The sequence below is a fragment of the Panulirus ornatus genome, chromosome 48, assembly GCF_036320965.1.
Source record: "Panulirus ornatus isolate Po-2019 chromosome 48, ASM3632096v1, whole genome shotgun sequence".
NCBI classification, from domain to species: domain Eukaryota; kingdom Metazoa; phylum Arthropoda; class Malacostraca; order Decapoda; family Palinuridae; genus Panulirus; species Panulirus ornatus.
Window position 1 is genome coordinate 28,327,038 of NC_092271.1, and position 13,881 is coordinate 28,340,918.

Consider the following 13,881-nt stretch of genomic DNA (forward strand, 5'->3'; position numbering starts at 1 on the left):
TAAGACAATTATGATCCCCATGTTCTTTATATTCTATCATCACAACTGATTGAGTCTCCAGGGCAAACCATGGAAAGGTCCCTGGGGCCAGGTTGTTGATAGGGAGCTGTGGTTTCAGTGCATCACACAACAGCCCCATAGACCTTCCCATTGTTCATCCCAGGCACTTCACACGTCCTGGTTCAGTCCACTGACAGAATGTCAATCTCAGTATACCACATCATTCCAATTCAGTTTATAACATGCATGACTTTCACCCCCCTGCATGTTCAGGCCAGGATTGCTCAAAATCTTTTTCACTCTATCCTTCCATCTCCAATTTAGTCTTCCAGTTCTTGTTCCCTCTATTTCTGACACATATATCCTCTTTGTCAACCTTTCCTCACTCATTCTCCCCATATTTCCAAAACATTTCAGCAAACCCTCTTTTGCTCTCTCAACCATACTCTTTTTATTACCATACATCTCTCTTACCCTTACATTACTTTATCAAACCACCTCACACCACATATTGTCCTCAAACATTTCATTTCCAACACGTCCACCCTCCTCTGCACAACCTTATCTGTCGCCCATGCTTCACATCCGTGTAATATCAATGGAACTACTATTCCTTCCAACAAATTCTTCAGTGCTCCCAAAACACCCTCCCTCCCCCACAACTCACTTCCAAGGTTCCAATTGCTGCCTGTCCATTTCCAAATATCTATATCCTCTTCTGAAATACTTTCTGGGAGCCCAGTGTTTTCTTCTCCATTACCTTTTAAGCTAGGCATCCATGGATGGTAGCATTCCTGGTAATCTTCTCCCAAGCACTTGGATCCTTACTGGTGCTGTTGTCACTGTAGTAGTACTGACTTGAAAACAGATACATCCTGAACTTGAAAACATAAATTACCGTCACCCATGATCATCATGCTAGTCACTACTAAAACAAAGTATAGGCGGAGGCAGATCCAACCTCCATCTGTTGCCACCTCTTTACCAAGGAAGGTGGATTAAAAGTGTAACTGCGGCATATTTTCATTATTTCAAAAGACTATTAAAACCATGTTTATGATGCCATCCCTTGATGTGCAACTCTAAGAGAACTGCCATCACAGAAAATGTAAAATTTCTCATAGCAGAAAATAATCATTTTTCTGCAAGCAGCTGGTTAGAAAACATTCTTTTATGGTGGAACTTTACATAAATATTCCCTACACAACATATATGTCACAATTATACTATCACAACTTCGTCTGTATTTTCATATCCACTATTATGTAAATGTTGCCAACACATGTCACAAGTATGTTATCATTTTACTATATTTTCTATATCCACTATTCTTGAATAAATAGTTTTACACACATTGTTCACACAGATATTCTTTTGTTATTCCTTTCAAAATTCTGAGCTCAAAGGGGAAAAATTAAACTTTGTACTCAAGTATCTCTAAAAGAAACAAGAATCAATCCTTGTCATAACAATATCTGAGACAGTTCTGCATATGCTAATAACACGATCATTATCATCTACAGCATACTTTGTAAAATAGACTCAAATAACAATGCTGGTGTACAAAAGTTTGAGCACACACATTTGGATAAGTGGACATAAATTGCATACACGAGATATGAAGAAACTGACATGGTCATTTTTTTCAATTTGATATCGATCATCCTAGACTAAGTTTTAAAGGTTGGCTAGGTCATTTACCAAAAGTAACTGCCTATTCCAATGGCTTGGTATGTAATTAAATTTAACCATATGTACAAAAAAGGTTCTAAATACCAGATATGTTCAATCTTTTTACAAAATAAAATGACTACCAAATACAGGACTGCATAATTAAAGATAAGGTGTGACCCAACAGTGAAATTACACATCCATAAGAAACAAAGCCACAAACTATACAATGCCTGCTGTTGGAGAAACAGCAAAAATAAGACACCTATAATCATTGCCTACTGAATCTCTTAAATGTTGCAATATATATGAAGATGTAGCTGTTGTAAGGACTTTTCCCTCAGGTATGCTATGTTTGACATCATTTATCTATGACTGCAACTGAAAAAAAAATCTATGAGCAATACTGGTAATTCAACTTTCATTACTCATACTACTCGCTTCAATGTTCATCTATTTGTATCTCACAGGTAATGAAATGAATGGAGAATGTTTAGTAAACACATCACAATGTATATAATGCTTCTCAAATACCATATGAACCTAAATATGGCAATCTTTAGAATAAGCACTCTTGTTTAAGAAGCTTGAATCTTCTTGTGTATAGCAATTTCAGCTGGCTCTGAGTTTTCATGAGTTGGGCAGTTGCCCAAATGTAATTTTCTCATCATGTTCAATGGCATTCTTTTCAGAGTGATAAGGTCAACCAACTTTTTTCTTTATGAATACTGACTTGTAGCAATCAGTCATCCTCTTTCTTTACAGGAACCAATATTTTCTGGCTTTGTTCAAATACAAGAAAAACATTTTCTTTCAATGTTCTTCCACATGATCATTAAGCTAGGATTTATCATTTTTCTTGGGGTTTTCCTTATCACCTTCACTATTTCATTTCATTCGATTCATTGTTTTCCATGTTTTGGTAAATAACTGTAATTTTTTATTCCATAACTTGTTCACAGTTCCCCACCTTAGTATGGTAGCATCATGAACAGACTACAGAGGGTTGGGGGTAACATTCTCATTCGGCAGCTTTTTCTGTGCTATTTTTAAAAAGTAAGAAAAAAGGATGGTAATATTTCCAGCGCCCATCTCCCCCTTCATAATCGTCTTCTACAATACACAGAAGCCAATACTATGTAGTAGTTTTTCTCCCCATTCTCCAGATATATTACACATTGTACAACTTATCTTGCAACATGACATTATTGCTAGTGTTCCTCATTGTCTTGAAAACCATGATATACATTTTTATTTGAAATTAGTACATAAATCTTATCCCACTTGAGTATTCATATTCCTTGAAGATGAACTCAATGAACATGAAATGTATCAAGATCACTCCTTAGTACTAAGACCACACCACATGCAATTCTACTGAACTTATTTCCATTTACATGAAGAATCACTTACCCAGATTGCAGTCCTCATCATCAGAAAACAGTAAAAGGGATGGTACAGCCAATGTCCTCGAAGACTGCTTGTGTTAAAAATTCCTCATATTTGTTTACTAAACAAATTACTAATCTGTATCCCTGATGCCTGTTCCCAACTAGAACTCCCTCAAGGGGATGGCCACAGCAAGTTTCCATAACTAGTGAACTCCATTGCTACTTCTTAGTCCTTAAAGCCTCAACCTTTACAGGCAACTGACAGAAGGACAACACTAGTGGTGTTTGCAGAGGCTCCTAACTGATGTTCCTACTGACTACTTTTATCTAATGTTCCTACCTACAACTTTTACCTAATGCTCCTGCCTAAATTTTCCTATATACTAGTTCTATCTATTGCTCCTAACTGCCAAAAGGCAGGGCTAGCACATAGTGCTCACCACAGGAAATCTAGAATTACAAAGAATGAGCTGTGTGACTTAAGTGTTGTTAAATGTGATGTATGACAATGAGAGACTGTATGTTTGTGGACAGATTGCCAGCAGTCCACATGCGGGTGAGGCAGAAAGGAAAGACAACCATCTCAGTCAGAGGAGTGCAACTTGAGAATCTCTTTAGTGATGGCTCACTATGCAGGCATCACTAATCCTCTCAATACCCAGGCAGGTAGTACTAGTAATATACCTCCCTGGTTGTTGGCTGCCTACCAACTACTTCCAAATTACTTTCACAAACTATTTGGTTTTCTAAATATTCACTCCCTTTTCCCTGCTTCTGCAGTCTGTTTTCCTTGTATTTTTCATGTTATCAATCTGGGACCTCCCACTTACAACCCACCAGTGATTTTCAAGCAGCTCACAGATGTAGCAAAGTATAATTTATGAAACTAGTTACCCCAGATTAATTCATACTGTTGGTAACTAACAGTGGAAGCAAAAATATTAACATTCTGTTCCTCTTTCATCAAAAACTAGAAAAATGCTTCTTGTATGAACAGTGTGGGGATATTTTGAGATCACTGTGCAGAACTCCCAAAACTACAGCCCATAGGCCAGATCTGGTCTGCCTAAGAATTTGTCTGAAAATTGCCCTGTTATATACCATATCTTACAAAACTTAAATATGCTCTCACGTTATTTCCCTCTTTATAACAGTGGCTGACATTGCATGTACAAAAGCAAACCCGATCATGGCCATTTTGAATAAAAGGCAAAGCAGGATGAATTAATTCGTTGTGAGAAAGATGAAAGGCATGATAATTCCACAGCTTCCCTGTATGGGAGGCATTATCATAACAAGTCAGTCATTGTTTGCATAATCTCCACACAAACTCTGATGCAGCAGCCAGTTACATGAAGTAGGCATTGATTAAAGGGGATGGGACACACACAACTCAATATCAGTGGGTTAAATAATTCCTGTGGAGCATATTGAAAGGACCACTGATCGATGAAAACTGATGGTTAACTAGAGGTGACTGAAAGTTTATATGGCAGAGCTTTTCATTCCACTTCAACCAAAAAAGAGCCACCCTAGACATGTGACCAATGCAATATACTGCAGTAATTGAGGTCCACTAATATGAAAAGAGAAAAATTACTGCTGCATATACTTGTGAGCAATATACTCCATACTGAGGCAAACGAGGCCTATTGATATGGAATCATTGCTCATAAAATAATTGAGGCAATGACAGCACCATTTGCTTCTGTAAAGCAGATTATGCTTTGCTCATTACATGGGAATAAGAAAACATTGCAAAGGATATGGTTATGTCGAACATGTTAATGTTCATTTATGGCTAAAATAGCTTTAGATGATATAGACAGACCATTTTTGCATGTACAGTTTAACACAGTTGTTGCTTCATCCTTCAGTAATGCACCATAGGACTGCACTTAGATAATGTTCAGTGCAAGAGGAAATAGAATCAGAATGAAAAGGGAAGGAAAAGTAAGGTGAAGTTGAATGGACTCATCAGAATGAGACCGAACTGTGTTAGAGGTTTACGAATGATCATCTGTGGAGAGAAGAGGGTAGGCAGTATGACAAAATCCCAAGGAACACCAATGTGGACAAGGTAAGAAGTTTCTCCATCAACAACTATTACAATGGAGTGACTGGAAAGATCAGGAAGAAGCAAAAAAGTCAAAGAAAGTGAATCTAAATACCAAAGATGCACCATGTGCATCATCTAAATCCCTGAGAGACAAGCACCAATAGGGAATTGAAAAAAGCATAGTACATTTAAATAAAGTATTTTATTTAACATTTTAAAAAGCAAAATGTACAGCTTAATTACAATATCCTATGGGTGATCATAAACAGATAAAATGCTGCCCTTGTCTGCCAGATGATCCTCCATTGGACACTGCCCCTTCACAGAGTCACCAGCCCACAAAATGCCCTTCCTGGCTTTGCTTTATTTTGTTGAATGATTTTCAATCATGTGGAGTGTATCACATGACCATGATATTACAGCCCCATTCACTGTAACTGCATGAAACTTGAAACTGTATATGTTAAAGCAAGTCACCATCTAGTTAATGTATATGGTTGGGCCAGAACTTTTACACCAATATTGCATCTTTCCTTTGGGACTCAGAAAAGGACATTCCATTCTCAGTTACATAACAGAGGATTCTCCTTCCATGTCAATAATGCCTAACCGGTGTACAAAACTCAGCAAAAATAATCCTCAAATTTACTGAAAATAATCAATAATATTGAGAGGCTCCACTGACCATATATTGTGAAGTTAAACATGACTAAAGTAAATTACTGTTCAAAAAGGTCTGATAAATAAAGGCTCTAAAAAAAAAAAAAAAAAAAAGCTGGGGAAACATGTCATCATTAGAACATATTTCTACATATATTGAACTAAAGCTCTTAAAATCAGAGAAAAATATTCCCCTATAAAAGATAAGAAAGAAATGCAAAATCTATAGTGTGTATTAAGGCCAAAGAGAAAGAGGAGAAAAAGCTTGAGAGCCACATGTAACTAGTGCTCTGCAAATAATTTACACACTTTATGCTTAGAAAAAAAAATAAATAAAAATAAAGAAATATAAAGCCTCTACAATTGGATACAAAATCAATCACAAATGATGACTGCATTGCGTTCTTTAGCCAGATCAAAGTCTGACTTACTGTAGACTGACATGTTGTACATATATACTCAAGTTATGATTATCCGCTGGGAAAACAGGGGCCCAAAATGCCACCATTCCTGCCATCACTAAAACATTATGCTGGCATTGGCCTCACACCAAGCTCAGTATCACAACGTAAAAGACTAAGACTTTTCATCACTAAAATAAACTTAGATAACACTGCTCTATAACAATTAAGCACACTTTTCAGTCAATTAATCGATTATTTAAGATCACTTTGTACTTAGATGAAAATCAGGCTTCACTCTGAGTCCATGAAACTGAACTCAGAACACTAGGTTCACGTCAAAATACAGATATCAACGTCATTTTGCTCACTATAAGTTTCTCCACATTGTGTGGAGAATCTAAATTATATTATCAACTTGACCATTAAAGTTGTCAAGTAAAAGTAAATTGGTAATAGTGTCAATTCTTTGAACCATATATAAACACCATAAATATCTAAAATATAGCTCTCACAACAGGCCCAAAAATATGAAAGTTTTCACTAAAAAATCTTTGTGTTATTCAAGAAATACATTTGTCAGGGTTTTTTTTTTGGTAACACTTAAAAGTTTGTGTTGTTTCACTTGATCACATACCCTGACACCCCCTATTCCCTTATTTCACTAGTCAAAATATTGCCTAGTCTTGCATATAAGTCACTGATACTCTCTGTAATTGGGTCTAACACAGTCAACACTAACTTTGCACTGTGCTGACATCTGCTACTCATTAATAAGCACCATAATGAAAATACTGAGATTTGAGTCTTTTGGACTATCGACGCATGGTGCCGTTGAGCTGTAGTGGCGACATATAAGAATATGGTGGGTACATGGTGTTCTGGGGCTGGGAACGTGGATCCTGGTATTGACCAGTGGCCTGGGGATGCATATTCATCATCTGCATGGGCAACTGCTGATTCATGAATGAAGGATTGGTCAGGTACGATGGGTTGAGGGCTGACATGGCCCCCGGTTGGCCCGGCATTCGGTAACCATTCACTTGGTACCCCAACATAGTTGGGGCCATCATATTGGAGGACATTTGAGCTGCTGCTGCTGCCTGATGTGACTTATATTTATAGGACAACGGCACCTGGGACTGCAAGTTTGAGATGGGTGGCGTCATGTTACGCTGGGCAGCAGCAGCAGCTGCAGTGGCGTTGGGTGGCGGAGTGACTGTGTGAGACGGAGGCGGTGTCACTGTATGTGGAGGAGGAGGAGTTACACCTGCACATGGGGGTGGTCGCACAATGTCCATGAGACCATTGGTGAGATTCTGTAAATGTGCTATGCTACATGATGATGCACTCCCTTGCACTCCTCCTGAGTGATGCTGCTCTGTACCCATTGGAGTTGGGGTGGGAGATGGCCCTGGGGGACTGGAATTGATAAAGTAATTAGCTCCCGATGGTCCACATACACTAGGGGCACTTGATGCATGAGCAGCACGTTGTGATGATGAGGCAGATGTGGAGTTTTGACCAGAACGCTGAGATGATGAGGTGGAAGAGTTATGGCCTCCACCCTGCTGAGAGGCTCCTGGGCCTCCCATGCGTGACTGTATAACCGAAGTCATGTATGATGATGAGTGGGCAGGGGTGTGTGCTTGAGCATATGTGGTAACTGATGGCTGAGCCAGGTAGCCCTGACTAATCATAGACCCATGATGCCCTAGCATTTGCTGGTGTGGCCCCATCATGTAATTTGGATGATGACCGAAGTTTTGCATTTGTGAATGAGAATGTGTGACATGAGGAGTGCGTGGGGGGTGTGGGGTATGGGCACCATGAGGGTGATAGGACATGGGATGATGCTGGCCCAAGCCTGAAGGAGGGTGGGGTGTTGATGCCACCATTCGTTGAGTCATCACATGAGCCTGACTGGAGACATGCATGGCTGCAACAGACTGAGGAGACAGCTGGGTGCCAAGGTTAGATGGTGGTCGGGAGCCTGCAGAGGCAGCCTGCGTTTGAGGCTGGGCAGGGGGTTTAGGCTGAATGTGCCGCTGTTTGGATGGTTGGTGCTTGGTTGGTGCCTGATGTGCATTTGTGTGAGGCAATGTGACAACCCCTATTGCAGGAACAGTCTGAGCAGCAGCAGCCTGTGTAATGATTGCCTGTGGCTGTGGCTGAGGCTGTGGTTGTGGCTGTGGTTGTGTATGTGGAATTGGTTGTGGCAATATGGCAGTGGGTGTTGGTGTAGTCCTTGCTATGTGTGGTGGAGTTGGAGTGGTAGGCTGAGTGTGAGTAGGGGTTGTGGGCTGCACATGGGTTGGGGTGGTGGGCTGTACATGTGTGGGTGTGGGAGGTTGGACCTGTTGGCTCGGTATCTGTGCACAATCACTATAGCTCTGAGGTGTTGATGCTTGCTGAGGTGCCTCTACAGAATGAGCCATTTCATTGCTAGAGATGGAGGTTGGAGATTCAATGCCAAGTTGTGATACATCAAAGTCACCTTGGGAATACCCATGCATTGAATGAACAGAATTTGTGGTGGAATCTGGTGTATAAACACCCATGCTGCCAACCTCTTGCTGGTGTGGTGGGGTAGGGGTAGGTGCTTGGCGGGTAATCACAGACGTGGTGTTGGTGGACCCACAAGATGAGGGTGGTGTACTCCCTGCTGATGAGTTCACTACTTTAGGCCCATCTCCAGCTTCTAGGGTAAGGTCATGTGTGTGAGCAGCCTCCTGGCCAGTTGGATGATTATCTACCTTTGGTGCATCAACAGGCTCATATGTCTGTTCCATTTGTGAAGCAAGATTCTCTTCCTGATGACCAGCAGCACTTAAAGTGTCTGACACTCCAGGAACAGTATTCTGTACTTGAGGCTTACACACATGATCTTCATCCTCCCGTGAGCATTCCTTGGTAGGTTCTTGTTGATTTTTTTGTTGTTGCTGATGATGAAGGTCTTCTATTACAGATTCACAATGCCGATCCTTACTATCCTGCCCCTCTTGGCTGTGGTGACTAGATACTACAGATAGTATAGGAGTTTCGGCTACAGGTACAGGCTCCCCAACCACCGGTAAGTGACATGAAGACTGACTATCCTCTAAGTCAACTGGCCGAGGGGAAAGGCCTATTGGTGAAGGGGAGACTGGTTGTATCTGTTCACCTGGGATCTCAGGAATAGGAGATGAGGGAGAGTGGAGAGAGACAGGAGATCCTATAGAGGATGGTGATGCTGGAGATCCAAGGGATTGTGGTGAGGTAGGAGTGACAGGTGCTGGGGCACATGGGGGTTCTAATGGTGAGTCTGATGGAAGCAGGGATGGCACTGGGGAAGGTGAGGTGGGTGATGGAGGAGCAGGGGCTGGGGGCGGAGAACTAGGGATGGGGGAGGGAGGAACAGAGGAAGCAGGGGATCTTGAGTGATCAAGGGAATTAGTAGGACTTGGTGGAATCATCTCACCCTCAGAGTGTACAGAGGAAGAAGAAGGAATGACTGGAGAGGGGGGATGTGGGAGTGGTGATACAGGAAGTGCTGGGAGGGTAGGACTAAGGGTTTTAGGTTCCTCTATAATCTCAGAGGGTCTAGGATCCTCAACCAATGTTGGATTTCGCTCCTCTGTTCCTCCACGTATGCTCTCAACAGCCTTTGTGACCTCTTCCTGATATGCCTCATCTACTCTACCATCTCCTACTTTGCATTCCACAACTTCATGAACTTCTTCCACAGGGGATGGACTGCTATAAGTCTCACGTTCCAAACAATCACCATTAGGGACACCCTCACATGTACCATTCATGATACTGGCCACAGCTTTATCTGCTTCACTCAGTTCATGTTCTGCATCCCCAACAGTTTCTTTTTCCGGCATCACTTCCTTAATAGGGTCATGATTTTCTTTCTCCACTTCCATTTCAACCTTCTGTCTTTCTATTCCTTCTTTAGCACTCATATCTACATGTTTACTTTCTGCATCAGATGCAATATCACATTCTTTAACTAGTTCCATCTCACTTGCAGAATGTGTCAAACTATTTTGCACTACTTCATCACTAATGCTCTTATCAGCATATTTACACTCATTGCCATTTTGTACCAAACAATTTTCCTCACACACTTTAATTTCTTGGTTCCTCTCCACAACCGTTTCTCCCACATTAACCTTTTTACTATTGTCTAGAGGTAAATTTTCTACTTTCTCCTTCTGGGATTCTTCACTTGACTCAGTTGTCTCCTTGTGGTTCTCTTTCATCTCTGGCTGGCTCTCCTTCACTTGCACTTGCTTCTCTTTTGGTTCAAGCTGATATTCCAGTGCCTTGGGTTGGTTTTCCATATTTTCTAGTTGGTTTTCTGTTGCCTCTAGCTGGTTATCTGTCACCTGTAGTTGATCATCTGATGCCTCCAACTGGCCATCTGTTGCCTCCAATTGGTCATTCATAGCTTCAAGCTGATCATCTGTCGCCCTCAGCCGGTCATCTGCAGCCTCCAGCTGGTCATCTGTCACCCCTAGCTGGTCATCTGTCATCTCCAGCCTGTTATCTGTTACCTCCAGCTGGTCATCTGTAACTTCTAGTCGGTCTTCCATTACTTCAAGTTGGTCATCAGTCACCTCTAAACGGTTCTCTGTAACCTCAAGCCGATTCTCTGTTGCCTCCAGCTGGTTCTCCATTTCCTCCAACTGGTTCTCTGCCGTCTCTGCCAGGTTGTCTGCTGCTGCTCTCAACTGCTCAGGATCCTCATGTAAACTTTCTGGCAGCTCAGATGCATCCACTGCAGGAGGTTTATGCTCTCCCTTAAACTGAAAAAGAGATATATTATCGTTTATGCTCTCCCTAAAACTGGAAAAGAAACATATCATCCTACAACTCCTTCTTACCAAAATTCCCAATTAAATTGCTAATGGTAAGGAAAAATATCATCTTACAACTTATACTTACCAAAATTTACATGTAAATTGCTACCACTAAATTCATATTCAAAATTGGTGTAAAACTCGATTTCACACAAAGCATTTCATAAGAATATGTGTATTCCTTCCTTTATATATATTTTCATTACAATGAAGTCATTATAACAAATGGCTTTCAGTGTCTAAGTATGTAAGTAGACATATACTGATAACTTATAAATTTCTATAAAAAACTCAAAGCGTTAAGTTCAGCTCTTCATGTGTAAACTACTTACAAAACCATTTCATACCATAAGGTCCAAGCAGGTACTGAAAACATTTAAAAAGACCATCAACAATGATAGAAAACAATGTGTGCAAAACAATGACTTGGATGTGAATGTACAAGAAATGGCAGCTAGAAGGATGTCTGATCACTACTTGGTGGAGAAAAGGGTGAAGATTTGTGGAGGTCTTGGAAAAGAGGAAATGATATGGGTAAGAATTAGGTGGTGAAAGTAAAAGAGCTTGGAAAAGTCTTGTGTGAAGAGATACCAAGAAAGATTGAGTATAGGCCCACAAAAAATGAGAGTTGACGAAGCTAGGGAAGTGGGTGAGGAATGGGAGGTATTCAGGGAAGCAATGCTGACTAGTTCGGGTGAAGTGTGTGGCATGTTGAGGGTGGAAAGTTGGCAGGTAAGAAAGGGTAATTAGTGGAGGAATAACAAAGTTGTTAATAAATGAGAAAAGAAAGGTGTATAGGCATTACTTGCAGGGAAGGAGTGCATATGCCTGGGAGATGCACAAGAGAGTCATAGGAGATAAAGGGAAAGATGTAGGGGTTGAAAAAGGACAAAAAAAAAAAAAAAAAGTTAGGGTGAGCGAGTATCAGCTCAGAGTGAATAAATGTTCTGGATGGAGATTAACAGTGTGAGAAAAATCAAGAGACCAAATGGGATCAGCGAGGGGGGGTAAATGGGGAAGTGGTAAGAGGCAGAGGTGAGCTAAAGACGAGATAGAGTGAGTAAGCTCTGGAAACTTGTTGAATGTGTTTGATGGTACATGGCTGATGTTGGGTATTTAGGTCAGGGAGGTATGAAAAGTGAGAGAGGAAATGGCAAGTGGTCTGGTGAAACAAGAAGATGGTCGTGAAACCCTTGCATAATACGAAATGAGGCGAGGTGACTCCTAAGAAAGGGAGTGACTGTGTTGCTGACTGGTTAGTGAGGATTCTCAAGTTACACATGGATCATGGTGAAATGCCTGTGAAATGACAGAATGCCTAGTTTGTATCACTACATAAATTTAAAGAAAATAAAGGTGAATGTACAAATTACAAAAGTATAAGTCTGTTGAGTGTACCTAGTATACTGTATGGAAGAGTGGTGATTTGAGAGGGTGGTGGCATGAAAAGAGAATCTGACTGGAGGAAAAATGAAGTTTCAGGTATGATAGAGGATGTGTGGATCGAGTGTTTCTTTTTAGAATATGAGTGAGAAATACTTATATAGACAGAAGGTTCTGTATGTGGTATTTATGGGTCTAGAGGAAGCATATAATACAGTTAATAAAAATAAAGATGGTGAGTGGAAGTTATTATAAGTATATGGTGATGGAGGAAAGCTATTAGAAGCAGTGAGGAATTTTCATCCAGAGATTTAGGCATGCGTTTCAGGAGGGACAGAGGATAGTGAGTGGTTCCTGGGGAAGTTGAGTCTGCAGTATGGTTGTGTGATGTAACCTGATGTCACCATGTCTGTTCATTCCATTTATGGACAGGGTGGTGAAGAAAGTGAAGGTGAGGGTTTGGGAGAAAGGTGGTAGGTCTGCAGTCTTGCAATGTAAGGATGCTTTGGATATGAGTCAGTTACTGTTTGTTGAAAATATGGTGCTGGTGGCAGATTTGAGTGTGAATCTGCTGAAACTAGTTTCTGAGTTTATGAAAGCATGTGAAAGGAGAAAGTTTAATGTGAATGTGAATAAAAGTAAGGTTATTGGTTTTAGCACTGGACAGAAACAGAATAGTTGGGGTGTGAGTTTGAATGAAGAAAACTTGGAGGCAGTGAAGTATTTTAGATACAGGGAGTGGACATGATAGAGAATGGGACCATAGGAGGTAAAGTGAGTGACTGGGTAGGAGACGAGGGTAAAGGTCCAGGGAGGAATGAGGACTTTGTGGAAAGAAAGGCACTATCTATCCGTTAACACATATACTTCAACATTAATCTTAACACCAACCCATCTAGAACAAGCAACAGCATTGTAAAATGCCTCTCAAAAATCACTAAAGTAATCCCAATCGACCATCACCAAAAAACTCACCTTTGGTCTTCCCCTTCCCCGACCTGATGGTCTACCTGGGCCCCGGCCCCGGCCACGACCAGAATTCTTTGGACCACGAGGTACACCCTTTGGCCACCCACGCTTTTTAACAAGTGATGGTTGGTCGTTCTCACTTGTTTTATCATCTGGATCTGAGGTAGTCTTGCTATCTGGTACAGTTTGTGCTGTGGCATCTCCCTCGCTATTCTTCTTATCTGGTGACTGGAAACACAAAAAAGAAACCACAAATTTATCTTAGATTATATCAACCTCATTAGTTAGTTAAGCAACACTAAGGTCCCCTTCATGGGGCTCCTGCAGCTTCAAGACTGTACTCCAAACAGGAGCCACTAAGATGAGATCCCATGAGGTGAGAAGGTTTTCAATAATGCTATTCTCCATCTATCACAGATGATACAACCTCACCAACGGTGACTTCTTGCTCTAAGCATTAACATTTGTGGTAGACTCTGTGAACACCACACAACTAC

General features: G+C 40.9%; 1 protein-coding gene across 5 annotated transcripts in view; it reads right to left on the minus strand.

Annotated features, from left to right (window-relative positions):
* Positions 1-5,304: 5,304 nt before the first annotated feature.
* Positions 5,305-13,881, minus strand: part of LOC139763917 (uncharacterized) — a 197,696-nt gene continuing 189,119 nt past the window's right edge. For all 5 annotated transcript variants that reach the window (XM_071690358.1, XM_071690357.1, XM_071690355.1 and 2 more), the window contains 2 exons: positions 13,391-13,612; positions 5,305-10,978 (listed from right to left, as the gene is read on the minus strand). In XM_071690358.1, the coding sequence (XP_071546459.1) occupies positions 6,998-10,978; positions 13,391-13,612 (4,203 nt within the window). In that variant the 3' untranslated portion in view covers positions 5,305-6,997. The remainder of the gene's footprint in view (positions 10,979-13,390; positions 13,613-13,881) is intronic.